General features: G+C 22.8%; 3 protein-coding genes across 4 annotated transcripts; 2 read left to right on the forward strand and 1 right to left on the reverse strand.

The window, feature by feature from the left end:
* The first annotated feature begins 203 nt into the window (after nucleotides 1-203).
* Nucleotides 204-7,768, forward strand: LOC112680566 (heterogeneous nuclear ribonucleoprotein A1, A2/B1 homolog). 2 transcript variants are annotated; one of them, XM_025550711.1, is made up of 7 exons: nucleotides 204-500; nucleotides 3,117-3,374; nucleotides 3,437-3,647; nucleotides 3,722-3,910; nucleotides 3,998-4,186; nucleotides 4,271-4,494; nucleotides 7,619-7,768. In XM_025550711.1, exons 1-6 carry the CDS (start codon nucleotides 498-500, stop codon nucleotides 4,483-4,485), a joined length of 1,065 nt encoding a protein of 354 aa, XP_025406496.1. In that variant the 5' UTR covers nucleotides 204-497; the 3' UTR covers nucleotides 4,486-4,494; nucleotides 7,619-7,768. The 2 variants fall into 2 exon arrangements, with proteins under 2 accessions (XP_025406496.1, XP_025406490.1); XM_025550705.1 differs by lacking the exon at nucleotides 7,619-7,768 and adding an exon at nucleotides 4,981-5,411.
* Nucleotides 7,769-11,245: 3,477 nt separating this feature from the next.
* On the forward strand, nucleotides 11,246-13,098 carry LOC112680574 (histidine protein methyltransferase 1 homolog). Its single transcript, XM_025550723.1, has 2 exons — nucleotides 11,246-11,555; nucleotides 12,322-13,098. The coding sequence occupies exon 2, from the start codon at nucleotides 12,341-12,343 to the stop codon at nucleotides 13,076-13,078; it is 738 nt and encodes a 245-aa protein (XP_025406508.1). The 5' UTR covers nucleotides 11,246-11,555; nucleotides 12,322-12,340; the 3' UTR covers nucleotides 13,079-13,098.
* A 1,045-nt stretch (nucleotides 13,099-14,143) lies between these two features.
* Nucleotides 14,144-19,220, reverse strand: LOC112680180 (dual specificity protein phosphatase MPK-4-like). The gene is made up of 7 exons (XM_025550207.1): nucleotides 18,964-19,220; nucleotides 17,997-18,128; nucleotides 17,715-17,811; nucleotides 17,373-17,459; nucleotides 16,754-16,902; nucleotides 15,011-15,110; nucleotides 14,144-14,932 (listed from the first exon to the last, which is right to left on the reverse strand). Exons 1-7 carry the CDS (start codon nucleotides 19,037-19,039, stop codon nucleotides 14,608-14,610), a joined length of 966 nt encoding a protein of 321 aa, XP_025405992.1. The 5' UTR covers nucleotides 19,040-19,220; the 3' UTR covers nucleotides 14,144-14,607.
* Between the last annotated feature and the right edge of the window lie 102 nt (nucleotides 19,221-19,322).

Below are 19,322 nucleotides of genomic sequence, written 5' to 3' on the forward strand. Positions count from 1 at the left end.
CTTCTCATTGTATCTTCTCTCAGATTTAATTTTTCGGTAGTTTATTACACGATAAAGTAAATTTAAGTTTTATTTTATTTATTTATTTAGTTTTTTAGTAAATTGATTTTATCCATGGATTATTATTAAAATAATATTAATAGATAGTTTAAACTATTGAACAGTTCGATAGTTTTTAATCGATAGTGCCCATCACTAGAAATGACTAATGTTGTTTAGTGTTTACTGTTTACGTTTCATGTTCCGTTCCGAAGACTTCCGATTCATTCCAGTGACTGCGGCATTTGATGGAGCGGAACTGCTGCATTTGACTTTCATATTTTGTTATTAAAAAGAGCGTTCGAAGTTAATAACTATTTATTCGTCACTAGTTGTAACATACGTATTCATTTGTTTTAATATTCTGAAGACAAAACACTCTAAGGTGCTATTCCCGTACGTGTTATTACACTTGTTAATCTTCGCGTCCACTTTACTAATCGGTTCAACTTGCAAACATGGTAATGCACACATTTGAATTGATTATTTATTTATTATACCTAGTGTATTTAAATTGTTTAATTTATTATTCAGATTTTCATATTCTGTTATAATTAATTTGGTTTATTTGCCTTCTAAAATATTGGTTTAACACTTAGTGTTTGGAGACGTTTTATAATTACTACTGTTACTTTATAATCAATTAAAACGTTAGTATTAGAAGCATGCTTAGATTTATTATAGTTATCAATAAAGTAATTACTTTTTGTAAATTTTGATATTGAGGATACCTAAACTATAATTATGACGCTCAATTAGAATTTACATTGTTGATTAATTAATTTTTATTCAATAGTACGTAAGTGTGAATCGTCGCAATTAATCAATAATATTTCTTGTATACTGTCTCAATTAACTTAACTATAAACTATTATAATTTTATTTGTATGTTAGTAATTTATTTCCATTGGTTTGAAACAAATTCAAAATAAACAGGTTAACAACAGCTTATTTATCTTTTATATTGTTAGAGTGACTGGTGGCTTCATATAATTCAGTAAAATTATATGTTATCATGGGATACATCTATAGTTGTCATTAGAAATTATTTTTTAGTAAATTATATCACATTATAGCTTCTGCGTGCCAATTTCAGCGTATAGACTAGTGCAACAGGAGAAAAGTACAGTCAATTGTACAGCTTTTCAATTAATGTAGTTTATGATTATTAGTGAAATAAAAGAACTTTACTATTAAATATTTACTTTATTATGAATAATTTCTTTGTTCAGATATATATTAACTCATCAAATAATTGTAAGTTCAATTTAAATAATTATTTCATAAAGCGGCGTGAAGGTGCTTGCAATGACCGGAATAAAACACTTCTGAAAATGGGTTTGTAAGGAATCCTCTTTTATATCCTAATCTTGTGTGAACTCCTTATCCTTCTTTGTCTCATGTTTATTCAACATTGGAAATGGTTAGTGATATGTTATTTCCCAATTATAAATATGGAGTTTTCCTGTCCATCCAGGATGTGGCTTTTATCTAATCATTATTGTCTGCATATCCTAGGATTGTTTGTTATATTTTAATATATTTATCTTTATATTATTTTATTCATGATCTACATCTAGTCATTATTACATGGTCCTTCATGATCAATAATTTAATATATATATATATATATAATGAATATGTATTATGTTTAAGATTACCCCTTGATCAAGGCCAGACTTAGTCAGAAATTTCTACCGCAAAAATAAAAAAACAGCCCACTTACATATACCAAAGATATAAAAAAAAACCTAAAAAAACGTGTATTTTCATTTAAAATGATTGCCTATTATTTTGAGAATTTGAACACTTAATATTAATATTAAAAATTAAGAGACCATTATTTAATTAATATTAAAAATTAAAAGACCATTATATAATTTTAGACAGTTTCTAATGCAATCATATTAGAAAATAAGTCTTTTTCTGTTGACACAATGAGCCTAAACCACCAAACCTAAAAAAAACTTCCCAACCAGTAAAATTAGCCCACTAGTAAACTTTTGGTACCCTGCCTATCCAGTCAAGCCCTGCCCTTGACTTTAATATTCCTATATGTATGTATTGTCTTTAACTTCTAAATGCAAGTTCGTAACATAGCAATAGTCACATCATAACTAATTTTGGCTTAAAACAATTAGTATAACTATTAATTGTATATTTTATTAAAATGGAATTAGTAATATTTTAGAATATGCCTATTCATTTGATTCCTTCACATTTATTCACTAATGATTTTCGATATCTTAGTATTATATCAAATTTAAAAAAAATAATTTTTTATTCAAACATATTTCTAGTAATTGATTTCAAAGATTTCCAAATTTATTCTGTGCTTAAAATATTGTCAATTGTATTCAAAAATTAATTTTTTTTTCAGTTAATTACATAAAATAACTTATACGGACACTAATATAATCATTTATTTAATTAAAACTAAATAATTATAAATATTTTTATTCATATTATATCATTATATTTTGTCATTATTGTACATTATACAAATGTCTATATTTTATGAAAGAAAAAAAAGTAACAAAATGCCCTTGAAAATATTTTTTGTTTAAAACAATAGTTGGTATTAGCTTTAAAATAACTTTTAAATTATGTTTGAAAAATATGCTTGAAGTGTATATAAAGTAAAGATAATAAGCACATTTAAACATAGGTTAATTTAAATAAAATTTATTATTTTACCAGATAGTCTATCCTTGAATAATTACTCTGTATAATTGTACCATTTCAAATGAAGATCACGTAAGACTTGGTTTATTTAAAACTTTTATATTTCTGCCAGCACCATTGAAAATGTTTAATTGTGGCTTATGTGATGTGATTATATTTAGTTTAGTTTAGATCTTATTGTATACCAAATGCACATTTTTTTTTCTCCAAATTTAAATTCAAATAAATATTATATGTAATTGGTAAAAATATTTTATACATTTCAAAATAAAATATTGTGATATTGTGATATGACCATTTTATAACATTATTAACACAACAAAGCTACACATTTAGATTAAATATTCTTCTTAATTTGTTTTATGATTAATTATTACTTGTTTTTTTTTTAGAGAGAACCAGAACATCTCCGTAAATTGTTTGTTGGTGGTTTAGACTACAAAACTACTGATGAAAATCTCAAAAAATATTTTGAACAATGGGGTGAAATTATGGATGTTGTTGTAATGAAAGATCCACAAACTAAAAGATCAAGAGGTTTTGGTTTTATTACTTATGCTGCTGCTCATATGGTTGATGATGCACAAGGTGCACGTCCCCATAAAATTGATGGCCGTACTGTAGAACCCAAAAGAGCTGTTCCTAAAACTGTAATAAAATATTAATAAAATTAGTGTAAAAATAATCTAATATTTAATTTATATTATAATAGGACATTGGAAAACCTGAAGCAGGGGCTACAGTTAAAAAATTATTTGTTGGCTTATTGAATGACAGCATTACTGAAGAAGACTTAAAAGAATATTTTTCTCCCTATGGTAATGTTACATCAGCTGCTTTAGTTGTACACAAAGAAACCGGGAAAAAACGTGGTTTCGGTTTTGTTGAATTTGATGATTATGATCCAGTTGATAAAATATGTTGTAAGTTACTGCATACATTTTTTTAGTTGTTAAAATAAAAATATTTGTTTTTAATTCATCCTTGAATTTTATAGTAAAAGGATCTCATATAATTAAAGGAAAAAAAATTGATGTTAAAAAAGCTTTGAGTAAGGAAGAAATGGCTAGAGTAAATGCTAGAAATAACAGTAACTCTACAGATAATTGGGGAAGTGATAATCGAAGTGCATGGGAACCAACAATGAGAAATTTTGGAATGGTTGGAAGAGGTGGAGGATGGAGAAGTAATAATGAATATAAATTAAATTAGTTTACTATATTAAGAATTTTAAATCTATATATATATATCCAAATTAAATATTAAATTTCAGGTGGTAATGATCCTGATCCATGGGAATCTGGTCCTAGTTCTCGAGGAAATAATTGGGGAGGCCCATCAACTAGTGCTTGGGATAATAATTTTGGTGATAATTATCAACAAAGTTTTGGTGCTGGTCCTATTAGAGGAAATAGTGGTCCTTTGAGAGGAGGTGGAGCTGCTAGACCAGGACCTTATAACAGTAATTTAAATAATAATCAATAAACTATTGAATATTATTAATTTATTATTTTATAATGTATTTTTTAAATATATCATTTTCTAGGTGGTTTTGATAGTGGATACAATGACTTTAGGAGCGGATTTAGTGGCAGCAATTTTGCCAGTGGTGAAGGAAGTAACTTTGGTGGTGGAAGAGGAAGGGGTGGTGTTCGTGGAAGAGCTGGTGGTCCTGTAAGAGGTATATCTGGACGAGGTCCTGGAAATTCAAGTCGTGGTAGCAGAGCACCATTTGGTAGAGGTGGAAGAGGGAGATACTAATTATTTAAGGTAAATTGCACATATTTAACACATATATAATATTAACATAACATTATTTTACAATTTAAACATTCAATTATTTTTTTATTATTGATGCTTGGAGCCATTATTACAAAAAATATAGAAATTCTCTTATTATTAACACAAATTAAACTATCCACAAATCATGTAAGTAACATTTTTTAATCAATTTATATAAATCAAAAATTATTTATTATTACTCAAAATATGTTTTTTTGATAAAATGATCTTTATCACCAATAATCTATGTATCAAAGATGGGTTGAAATACCTTTGTAAATTCTAGAGTATCTAATTAACAATTCTTTATGAATATTATTTTTAATGTATAAATACTTAATATTACAAATATTAACAAATATAATCAAAGGTCCTACTAAAATGTTGTATTATTGGCTCTAAGTTGTGATTAGAACATAAATATATACTTATTAAACAGCTTTAAAGTAGAATATTTGTTTTATTTGTGCACAGGTTAAAAAAAGTATGAGCTGACCCAAAATGTTACCTAAGGGGTTTGGGTCAGGAGAATTCCAACCCGCAGAAATTTAAACTTATGCAGGTCATCAGGAATCTTTTTAAACTTCTTATTCCTCAGTTTATATTGACAAAAAATGAAGGAATTTTTAGGCTTAAAGATTTGTGTGTAATTTTTTTTCTATCTAATTTGTGTCTTGATTACAACATTATAATGCGAGTGATAATTATTCTTATAAAATAGTAAAAAATAAAAATCAGTATTATTCAGAACTGTAAGCAAAGTTTCCAAATTAAAGAGCATGTACTAAGTTAGGTTTGAATAAACAGATAGGTTTAGATAATTTCCACAGATTGCATTAGAATAGAGATAGTATTAATAATTATTTATGTATATATATATATGTGAGTATATATGATTACTTAATTTTACCTTTTTTTTTTTATATATATAAATATGAGAGTTATGATATTGTATATCATATTTAGATTTAGGAGTGTTGGATCATTTAGTTAATTGAGTTTTAATGACAAATTTCATATTGTAGTCCAAGTGTCCTTTTTTTATGATTTTTGTTTTTGTTTGATCTTTCAACATCTAATTTATTTAGGAAATAGAATTGCGTGTACTAATTTATTCAGTGTAGTAACTGTAATGAAAGCTTTTTTAAATTATAATAACAGTGTTAATTATTTAAACATGATTATGCGTATTGCAAAATTCTTAAATTTATTCCTATCTTTCGTTAAAAAAAAATTATGTAAAAATTGAAATGCCGTACAATTTTTATAGAATTTTTTTTAACCTGACATCCCTATTTATATTCAGTGCAGTATATTTATTTATATGAATATTGTATTCATGAGCCTAAAGTCATTTTATTTATTGAAATTATAAGAAATTAATTACAGTATATAAAATTTACTAATACCATTTAATAATGTGTTAACTTTATATTATCAGGTCCTAGATAAAAAAAAAAAAAAAACATAGTAAGTATATATTATCATAAAATTTAAAGTTTTATATCTAATAAAAACAGATAATAGTTTTAAATTATTAATGAAGCTTAAGATGGATTGGCATTATACAATAATTTAATTTCTATTGTTTTTAAAATGTATATATTTTTAATTATTTATTTTTTTTTATTATTAATTGATAATTGTAATATCAGTGGACAATGGTACTTTTGAGAATATCCTCCATATTTTTCTGCAGATTATATAACACCATTAAATAAAAATTTATCAAAATAAATTATGGTTTATAGTTGAAAATAATATTGACTTAAAATTTCCTCTGATTATTAATATTAGCGACAATTAGATTTATTAACTTATAGAAATTGTATAGTATTGAAAATTTAAGAAATAGTTTTCAGTTTTGATTTTGTTAGGTTTACTTTTTTGCTAAATCTTTTTTTCTAAAAAATATTTCTTTTTCAATCTATACTATCCATATTAAAGTTTTTATTTGTAGAGTTCCATGTATATTTTTGAGTGTTAAAAGTGTTAATTTACGTTTACAGAACTTAGCTATTCCTAATTTCACTAAATCAAAATGTTATTAATATTGGGTTAAAAATGTATTTATTGATTTATATAAATGAAACCTCTGTGAATTTTCACCTCCCAATAGTGAACACATTTAAATTCCTCAGTAAAAATATATTTACAATACTTACAATAACCTCTTAATAGTGTACAGGGGCATTATAAACTGGTATAAAAATTAGAAATTGCCTTATAAATTAACGTAATATATAAAAGTACTACATATCGAATATGTTTAAGTGATTAAAATACTATATCGCTTATATTTTATTATCATAATGGTTTTCTTATTCTATAAAACAGAAACTATTTAACTGTACGTAAACATTCATACCCCCTTTTATAATACATATATGTAATATTACATTTTAATACAATGAATATAAAATTTAATAATTTAAAAAACAATAATTATATAACAGTACAGTATAATAATAATTCTTTCTGATAGGGTCTCCTTAAAGTGGACATTTCGTAATTCCTTCCCCATGGTTGTCCACCTTATAGAGATTTTATTGTACTATGTTATCATTTAACAAATTAATAGTATTCTTCTGTGTGATAAAGTTCTAGAATTATATATTTTTTAATTTAAATTCAGCTCTAATGAATTGTTAAATGTATTATCTTATGACATTAAATATCTTATGTATAAATAATTCTAACTAATAATTGTATAAATATATTTATTAATATATCTAAAGATCTATTAAAAATTACAATTTCTATACTATGTTATTTAAAATAATTTCAATTAACACCTATGATATTTTTTGTTATGAACTAAATAAAAATTCAAATTTGAAGCTTAAGTTTGGAAATAAATTACTTATATTAAGAACCATGAGTTTCAATTGATCAATAATTATATAAAATATAGTTTTCAGCTATAATATCTTGTGAGTAAGTTATATAATCAATGCCAAGAATTTTCATGAAAATATTAAACAAGATTTACATATAGTATTAAAATGTTGGTTCTTTTTCCTTTTTATTGGAGTATTATAATTTATTTTTATTGAAAAATTAAATTCTGTATTTCTTTAATATTCTTTTTGCATGTTACTGTTTGTTTCAGATACACTTATGTTTCTAATTGAGCATGATTCAATTTTTTGGTTTATTAATTAGTGCATTTTACCCCGCATTAGTCGGCTATAGTCAAAATAACCACACTTTTTTTAGGTCTTAAATAAAACATTTTCATTTTATATTTCAATCATTGACGCTCAGTATACCTTTTAAAAATGTTATTGATTGTATATTATTGACTCATATTATATGAGTATCAATAATTAATGTATAAATGTAAATGTTCTATTAAAGGTATAAAAAAAATTATAGTTCCATTACATCTCTAAGGAATTTTTTTTTTTTTTTTGCATATTTATAGAGAAATATTTTAAATATTTAATCAAAAGAAAAAAAAATAATTATAATCCAGTTATAAATTTGTTTTATTCACAATTCCTATTTTATTTAATTTGTTACAACTGATTTTTTCAGTATTACATTATGTTATTAATTAAAATCAAAGCTATATAATTTTTTACAGTTGTGTTTAAATCAAAAATGTTATAAATATTTAATGCATATAGTTTTGAATTAATTAATATTTATAACAATATAATATTTAAATGTGTAAATATATCAAGCTAAAATTAGAATAAGTAAAAATTTCAAAATTCTATATATTTTAAATGATTTATAATTAATATTCATTACAAGAACCTAATTAAAAATAATTTAGATTATATTAAAATTCAATATTTAAAAATAATGTTTCAGTAGATTTGAATTACAGTTCTTTCTACTCTTAGTATTGTTTAATTGTATTTCATATACTCAAATTCTTGTTGATTTTAAGATTCGACAATTTATAGTATTCAGAAGTAAATGTTAAATCTTAACATTTACAAATAAAAAATAATATATGTGTATAACAAAGATTTAAACAGCTATTAATATCACAAATGCTTTTTGTACTATGTGTGTCAAACGAAGACATTTCAATTTTTTTTTTTTTTAAGATTAAATTTTCCAGATTCTTAAGGCGCTGTTAATATAATTAGTAAGTATTAATCAAAATTGAAAATAGTCACATTAATCTCAAAAAATAAATTTTTACCATGTATGAGTAACAGTTATATTTCTTGAAATGAGTCAAAAATTGTAAATTATAATTATTTGAAAAAAACTAATTTTCAGTTGGTATTATAATACTTTTTTTTTTGTATTATCATACTATTTTTAATAGTTATCTTAGCTACAATTAATTTTTAATTTTCCATTGACTATATTTGGATTGAATTTATTAAAAATTGAATTAAAATTAAAAATAAAATCAAATAAAGAAGAATATATTTTATGTCTTAGCATATACGTAACTAATTCAGGTCTAAAAATATGAATATGGACATTTTTTAAAATAATTTTCTCAGAAAGTAATAAATATATTTTGAGGGCTTACAGTTGATTTATACATGTTAGATAGCTTTTTATTTTATAAATTGAGTATAATTCAGTTGTTTTTTGTAACTGGTCATTAAATTATTAATCGTAGTTCAAATTTTTATATTATTAAATGCCTGTTTCTTAATTTTAATTTTAAATGTTTTAAAAACTTGATTTTTCTATTCAAGATTATTTATATGATATTCTTATAATATTAATTAATTGTTCTATATTTTTCATAAAAATAAATCTATTCAATTAGATTAATTAGATTATTTTATCTGAAACGTTATAAAAATTAAGAACAATTGATTGAATTTTACTTAAAATTATTTTTCAAATACTTATAGTTAGATAATAATTATCACTATTAAATATTGTTTATTATTGGCTACTTTATTTTTATTGCTTTATACAATATCATTTTCATTTGAATAATAAAATATTAAAATAGGTATTTACCTATTTTCTTATCTCTTAATTATGTATACATACATATAATAAAAAAGTAAACAATAGTCCACTCATTATTTGAAATAAAATACTATTTTTTATATAAAGTGAACACTTTTTAAGAATTTAAAAACATTTTAATTATTATATTATGTGTGTTTTAAAATGCATTTTCATTACTTTTAGCTCATGTTCAACAGCTTTAATCAACCTACCCTGCCATGTGATTTGTTAATTATTAATTACAGTCCACCAATGAACAATGATTGCACAATGTCAGTTTTCTGAGGTTATAACTTAAAATATATTGCAATTATTTAAATTGTTTAATCAGAAATTATATTTATGCCTAAAATTTGGAGCTTCTTTGTTTTTTTAATTATTTTTTCTGTCCTATCAGAGCTGTTTTAAGAATTTTTAGGACCTGGGGCAAATGATTTATTTTGGTGCCCCTAAATCATCATAATAATATAGGAATATGATAAAAAATATATATTAAGTTTGCAAAATATTAGTAGATAGAGTTTTCAAATCACCCTTCTTTATGGTTATTTAAATGTATTGATTGATGCAGGCATAAAAGTAAAATCATACAAGTTTTGTGATTTGTGTAAACATTTTCTTTATGGTATTGCCAATGCAGCCTGATGAATGCAATTTAAAATAATTACATTCTATGTAATATATATGATACAATTAATATATACATTTGGGTTATTTTATTATTTATACTGAACGTTTTTTTAGGTGTACATAACTAACTGTCTAAGTTTTATAATTACATTCTTTGATTGGTTACAAAATTAAGCGCTTGGAAAATGAATGTGACCATATGCTTGTGAACATAAATTGTCAAATTATAATCTTTATTTAAAAAGTTATATGAGCTAATACATTCAATTATTTTATTTATGATATATTTCATAGGTGTACACAGACCTCTTTTTCAGGGTATGCAAAAGACTAACATTGCCTATTAACCATCACCACTGAAAGTTAATTTAAGCCTTTAAAATTCTGATAAAAATATACACACAAAAGTCTATACAACTATTTAATTTAAAATTTTAATTTTTTTCCAAAAAAATAGTTACTGAATAGCCATTACTTAATTAAATTAATCTTCATAATTAAAATTTAATACATGACACTTGAAATAGTTTCAGTAATATATTTAAATAGTGTAAATAAACAAAAATGTAATAATTTATGTAAATAAAAAAATCAAATCAATTTGATAAATAATTTTACATGATCAAAAAACAATTCTGCGCTCAGTTGAGTTTTTAATAACATCAATAATGTCTATGGGATTTTAATTTATAGCAATTTCTTGCTCTGTCATTGAAAGCTATTTAATTTCTTTTGAAGCATGGTATTTTTTAATTTCATTCACATATTAAATTGTTATTAAAAGTAGGTATATAATTTGTGTTTCAAAAATAATTAAAAATGTCTGGGACTGAATATAAAAATATAATAAAAATCATAATGTAACACGAAATTACGTAATATACATTTAAAGACCAAATATGTTGGGATTTTTATTTATCTTTTATATTTTTTAGAAACAAGGCTCTATGTTTACAATTGTATACCCTGCAATCATTTATTATTTTCAATTTTGAGATTTAATACTACCAATATTAATTACAAATATAAGTATACATATACACATCAGTCTGTTTAGAATCATTTTTCGAATGCCATCACTTACAAATTTTAGCAAATCGATTATACAATTAATACACTTACAATCAACAGTGCAAACCTTTCTTTAGTTTTTTTATACATATATATACTATTAATATGCTAAAAATTAAATTTATCAATTTCAATTTGATCAATTTTATAAAAAATGATTATTTATAAAATATATTGTACTTGGATAAATTTTCTTTACAATTCCCAGTTATTCATACCGTTAAGTTATATAACGAAGATTTACAAGTGGCATCACTGTATATTATGCATGATTATTGATATCAGTATTATATACTATGTGCAACAGCGATAAGGCATTGTGGATAATAATATGTGCATTCGTTTAAAATTAAATTAATTTTAGCTTATTTGAAATGTCAATAAATATAAATGAAAATCATCAAGTAATATGATTTCTGCATTAATAGATTCATTATTAAATTTTATTGCTATAAAAAAAATATTATAATTTCTTACATTCAATGTAACAATTAATTAATTTATTGCTTTTCCTTATTAAATATTGTACATTTGTGTTGAACCTAATATTTTTATACTAACAGTATAATAATAAATAATATAATTTTTATATTTAACAAGACATTCGTTTGTACTGAATATTTAAATGTTCCTACCCAAATCTAATGGTTTGCTTTATTATAGCTTTTTGTTTATCAGTTCTAAAAATATTATGCATTACTAGTTTGGTATATATTTTAAAATACAGTATTTTTAAATAAATTTAATTTGAGACTTTAGTTTGTCTAAGAATAATTTTACTAAGTTCAAGTGATCTGGTTATTAAATTTGCATTAGGTGTTCATTTTAAACAGTTCTAATATGCATTTAATTGTTAAGTGTCATGGAATGTTTCTGCGGTTTCAAATTTACTTTCTAGATATTTTTCATAAAATCTATATAATTACTTCTGTAAATCTTGTACTCAATAAGTATAAGTTTCTTAAATTCATTTTAATTGTTTATAAATTTTCCTTTGGAATGAGAATTTGATTATTATTCAATAAATTTTATTATTTTTGTATTATTTTAGCAAAAGTATAAATATTTCTTTATTTCACCCTGAACACATATTTAAATTTAGGTTTTATAATATTGTTTATTGTTTAAAATTAATTATTGCTCTTATTAACCTTTTAAGTTTTTTTTCAGATAACATTGCTGTTTAAAAATGTTTAAATTCAATTTTAATAAAGATGACATGGATACATCTACATTACCTGAAAATCAGGTGATTGAAACAGATGAACTGAATGTACCTAATACATTATTTCCTTTGCCATATACAATCTTGAATGTAGGGGACCGGCAATTAAAACTTGGTCAGACATTTTCCACTAGCATCGATTCAGATCTTATTCCTGGTATATATGAAGGTGGATATAAACTTTGGGAGTGTACCTTGGATCTCTTAGAATATTTGAGTAAACACACTACATATTTTGATGGAAAATCAGTTTTGGATTTGGGTTGTGGAACTGGTCTTTTGGGCATCTTCACATTGATTGCTGGTGCTCAAAATGTTGATTTTCAAGATTACAACAAAGAAGTATTAATCAGAACAACTATGAATAATGTATTATTAAACTGTGAAGAAAAAATAAAAGCTTGTAAGTATTATTCAGGTGATTGGGAATCATTTAATGTATTCAATGAAGATACTTACGACCTAATTTTAACATCAGAAACTATATACAATTTAAGTAACTATAAGAAACTTATAAATTTATTTGAAAAAAAATTAAAACCATCTGGATGTGTTTTATTAATTGCTAAAAATTATTACTTCGGTGTAGGTGGTTCAATAAATGAATTTGTACATTGTTTAAAATCAACTAAAATGATTAGTGATACTGTATGGTCAAGTACAGATGGAGTCAAAAAAACCATACTTAAAATTCATTTTTGATTGTTATTTGTATTTATTTTTTTTTGTATAAATTAAATATATTATAAATAAATACTTTTGTTTTTATTTAATTTAAAATTTTCTTTGAAAATTATGCAAGTATATAATATGGAAATTCAAAGTTAATGTTAAGCATTTTTTTTTATCAAATAAAAATTTGAAAAGATATAATTTTTTCAAGTCAACTTAATATATTATTAATATTATATCACTTAAGAAAAATCAAAAGTAAATTGGTTAACTATGTTACTTAATACAGGGTTTATAGTTTATATTTAGAATACCACATGCATAATATTTGACTTATAAATATACAACATAGTAAATCTGTGTTTCATAAAAAAAATTTTTATGTTGTTAGTTTTAATATTATCGAGTTATGATTATGATCAAAATTTTTACTGTAAATAGATTTGCTGTTTATTTGTAAGATACAGAAGTGAGTTTTTCTAAATGCTTATATTCATCTCTAGTTATTTATTTTAAAGGCATTCACAAATTTCACATAATTATTTGATACCGAAAAGAGGTTATTTATACTACACGTTTATTAGGTGAATCGTAATATTATTAACAATAAATGTATATATACCAGACTAACCTAAAATTATGTTTAAGCTTAAACACAACAGTATTAAAGTAAGTAAATTTATATCTTTGGCAAAACATTAATTATAAAATAAACTATCATGTAATTTATTCTATAATTAATGGAAATAGTTATATAAAATGTTCAGTTAAATCAAATACCTCCAAGTACAAGTATTGCATTCAGAACCTGACAAAATAGTTTTATAATTTTAAACTGTGTAAATGATGAGTAAAATATAATAATTAACAAACTAATATTTGTTTTATTACTAAAAGTTAATAATTTATTAATAGTTGATTAAAAATAATGTAATGTAACAATATAAATGCAATTTTATAGTAAATATTAAATTACAAAAAATATTTATAACAATGGTTAATATTTGAAATTTGTTTTTCAACATAAAAAATTAAATAAATTCTTAAAATTAATTTATTGTTTATCTATAAGTCTTATTAATTTATAATATGGTATGGTTGGTTACATAATATATCAAAATTTTCTTAAATAACAAATGTTATATATGCAAAATCGGGAAGAACATAATTATTCATAACTTATAAGTTAAATGAAAAACAAATTAAAATCTAATAAAATAATAAACCTGAATTAGGTAGTTCCAAAAAATATTCAAAATGTTAAATTAGAGATGATTATGATGTATTGAGTTATTAAAATGTTTAGACGGGGAAAATATAGGTATCTTGGTGATAATAAATATATTGGAAAATAGCTAAAATAATTATATATGTAGTATATAATTAAAAATATTATCACTGAGCATTTTTAACTTGAAAAGTTAAGATCAATTAAAAACAATCCGTCAGTCTAACTATAACATTCATTTAAGATAGAATATCTTTTAGTTATGTGGATATTAAATTTACTGCTTTTAATTATTAATTATTTAATAACATTAAAGCAAATATAATAGTTTTTAAACAGTAGCCTGAACATTTTGTAAAAACCCACTGTAATCTATTTTTGATGGCACAAAATAAAATGCTGGAGAAACTTTGGCACCGCATTGGCATTGACATCCCATAGTCCAACTATATGAGCCTAATTTAGAACAACATTTTGGACAATTAATTTTTCCATTTTCTGAATGGTTTACTGACATCCAAGACATTGGTTCAACAAAGATAGTTTCTGAACATAGCTGAAAGTCAGAATAATTTGAAGACCATTTTGAATCTTTCCATGACAATTTTTCATTAATAATATGTGGTAACACATTTGATTGTAAAGCAACAATTCTCCTAAAACAAATAAAAAAAAGGACTTTTTACGTACATCATATACATAAATGTTTGAAAAAATAAATATATTAATTATACCTGCATTTACGACATCGATAAACTTTTGGATCTGGTCTAGCTGATATTAAAGATGGATCTCCTTTAATTACATCAATGCAGTCTTGTGGTAAAATTTTAACTGTAACAAAAATATTAATGTATAATTACTTATCAAGTAAGTATTTAAAATACTTGGTTAAAGTATTTTAATAATGAAAATATAAAAGATGGAATAATAGAAGTAACGATTATATCATATCAAAAGTGGAAGTTAATATATAACTTATTATGTGCAGTTAAAGCATCATTTCGCATAAATTTTTTTTATGTTCTGCAAAATGTATCAAAATATTATTACCATAGGCGCATATTGAGGGTAGATGCTTAGCATCCCCAAATTTTTTACCACTTTTTATTAATTTTTTCACTATCATATTTGTATTAGTTATATTATGTATATCTAAAACATATAGGAGTATATTTATTTGTAAGACTGTTTTCATAATAATATTTTAGATAGATAGAATCAAAATATTATAAATAATATTATTTACATTAAAATTAAGAAACTATTAATTATTAATTACCAACAGATTTTTACAGGACCATAGATAATAGTCAATACTCAATAATGATTATGTTAAAGGTCTATCGACTGTGAACTAAATGGAAAAATCCCTCTAATTGAATGTACATAGTCAATTAATGTAAATCTTAAAAGACCAAACCGATTATTTTTTCTGTGAATATACATATCACTATGTGACTATAGTACCATACAGAGTTGTCTGAATCATCATACCTATGTGACATATATGTATATTTTTTACTAAATTTAATATTATCTACTTTAATCAATTAGTTGTTTGCTTTTCAAATTTAATACGGAAAATACTAAAATTACTATTAAAATTAATTTACTTTTAAAAAATATAAATTTGATTTGTCTATTTAATTTATTTTAATTTTGTTCAATATAATCTATCGTATTAAAATATTTTTTTAGAAATAACAATTATTTGAGTTATTTAGTTATATAAAATCCAATTTTTTTGTAATTTAGATATGATACATATTATCTGGTTACCAATTATTTCATATATTTATCTAGATACTTTAAAAATTAACTATATACAACACTGTCACTGAAGATATTTATCCAAACTTATTTAAACATATTCAAGTAAGATTAATTATTCCTATAAGATCAGGTATTTATGAAAGGTCATTTTAATGTATGTGCCATATAAAAAATTACATAATACATACAATAAAGGATACAAGCGTGGAACAATCAACATTTACAGATTTGTCAACTATAATAATTGAGAGATCTAAGCACTAAAATTGATAAATATAAAATCATAAATAATCTTAATGTCTCAAACATCTTTTATATAATAGTAGTATTAATATATAGATATATAATAATAATATTAAAATTATAATGCATAATTTTGCACATGTCAAAGTACCAAAATCATAATAACAATGTATTTATATCAAATTAATAAAATGATATTACACATAAATTATTTTTATACCATTTATAATTATTCAATAAAAATATATGAAAGGGTTAGGATAAGGGCACAGCCCCTCACAGGTTACTTTAATCAACATAAAACAAGTATCCTCAACAATTTAACCCAAATTGCACGTATGCTCATCACTGAATACAATAACATAATAATTAATTTATTTCATCAGCATTATAATAGTATCATACTCTTGTAATTTTTAAATTGATTAATAATTTTATTTATATTAAAAATCACAAACCTTTTTTAACTTTTCTAGCAGCTATTTTCAGTCTGAATAATTTATATTGCATATTGTCTTTATCAATTTTCCAGCCAAGAATTTCATACAAACAAAGTTGTGCTTGAAAACCAATATTTGGTAAAGCAGCTGCATTTTTATTTTTAACTCTAAAAAAATCAATTTTACTAAAAATATTAACAAATAAAAAAATTAAGTAAATAACAGAATATAAATGAGTATTTTCTAATAATAATAAAAGTATAAATGAAAAAAAATCTTATGATAGTAAGTGATAGGGTCTAAAAAATTTGATATTCAATCATATTTTATTCTTACTATTAAATTTTAAATAAAATCTTGTTGGAATAATGGAATTATGGACATACAATCAAATCACAATAACTCAAACCTCGGGAGGAGAAAAAACAATTTCAACTATCCTATAAGTCAACATAAATAAGTATTTTACTTATAATGTTATGAAAAGGGATTTATTTACATTCTCCGCCTAAAATAACTGTTATTGGTTTGTACTCAAAAAATTAGAATGTGTTAATATATTTTACTGTAAAATTGATTTAATTTAATGTAATTTATTGTGAGATGTTATTAATATTTAAATTACATACAAACATACCTTTCAAATGCATCATCAAAATTTATTCTATATTTCTTCATAAGATAAGCTGTAATGATTGAAGCACTTCTAGATATTCCAAAGTAGCTAAATAGAAGCAGTAATACAATATTAGATATCAAACATTTATTGATATAGATTTTATTAAATTTTACACTATATTAATTAATATCAATATAAATGATGTTTTTAATTTTTTTTTTTTGAAAAGTTAAAAAATTATTCTAGTATACAAATATATTTTTATTAAATTTAAAAATAATGGCATTATGATAAACAATTTAATTTATAACATTAATTATGAATGAAATTTGTTATACATATTAAAAATACAATACTCACCAATGCACAAGAACAGAACTTTTTTCTTGAGCATTTTTTATAAATTCATATGCACTATCAAAATGGCTCAAAATATCTTCTCCGGCCATATCAGTAACTAAAAGTAAGAAAATTATGAAGTTAAATAATTTATTTTCTTATTGCTTATATAACTATTATCAATTTTTTATTAGTAGGTTATTTAAAAAAAATTATAGTTTAATGATTAAAATAATGCAATACAAATTGTAATACAGAACATACTACAATAAATTATTTATAGAAATTTATTTTTTAAATTACCTTGAATGAATTTAATATGTATATCTCTCAAATCCAAAATAATCTCTGGCAGTGGACAAGAATCTACTGTCACAATATTATTTATTCTGTTGCTTCTCAAAAACGATAAATCTATGGCAGCTGTCAAGTTTCCTAAAGGTAAATACAAATTATATAGTAATTAAGTCAATTTTCAAATTATCAATATAATCAGAACCTTAATATAATCTAAGCATTATAAGCACTGAAAAATAATGTTTTTGTACTTATTAGAGATATGATCAGTGGCGCACATTCAATCTTGCTCTGGGGAGAAGGGGTTTAACAAAAATAATCGTTATCTTTTTTTAACGTTGCACAGATAAATAAGATAAATAACTGCTATAAATAGATATTATTTTATACAACTTTTTTACCAATTTACAGTTTACTTTTACATTACAGTAAATTAATAGCTATTGGAATATAAAAACAGCATAGTTAACAAAACTTTTCAGACATCCATCAATATAATTATTTAATTATCATAATATTTGTATAGTTGTATATTTTAAATTCAAAGCGTAATAATGAAACTACGAATATATTAAACGTCATCAATAATAAAACAAATTTTCTAACCCCCCCCCCCTGTAAGTACGCCACTGGATATGATATTACTATTATTGAGATATTTAATATTTTTAAATTATTAATACACTTAAATATTAATGTGATTTTATAATTTACTTGTAACTTTTTACTTTAAGATATTAATTTATAATACGAATATCAGTTTCAAAATATGAATTTTTATTGATTCTTAGATTACAAATATTGGCATTGAACTTATATAAATATTTAAGTTTATCTAAAAATCCAGTCAAATTTTATATGTATTTTAAAGTATATTCAAGTAATTACATTTAAATAAAGTAGTCATTAATTTTCTCGAGACTATAAATATTGTAATTATTATTTAATCACAATTAATTATTGTTGTTATTACCTAGCCATAGACCTTCTTCAATGTAATAAATGTGTTTAGGACCCGAATCAAAATCATCTCTACACAAATTTGACATTTTAATATATATTGAACACAAACATCAAAATAAAATAGCCCGGTAAATTGTATTTTATAATCAGTGACTGATTATCAGTTGTTTTGTCGCACATTACTGTAAATATGACTATTCCATATACCAGTAATACTATAGAACATCCTACACACTACTATATAGTGAACAAATAGGTAAACAACAATAATGATAGCAAAAAAAATGTTCACATAATATTTTATCATTATTCTTATCAGAAAACCTGCTACTTGAAGTTAAAACCAATTTATCAATTGAATTGTTTATG

This window comes from Sipha flava, unplaced genomic scaffold, assembly GCF_003268045.1.
Source record: "Sipha flava isolate LNK unplaced genomic scaffold, YSA_version1 101_pilon_pilon, whole genome shotgun sequence".
In the NCBI taxonomy this organism is placed as follows: domain Eukaryota; kingdom Metazoa; phylum Arthropoda; class Insecta; order Hemiptera; family Aphididae; genus Sipha; species Sipha flava.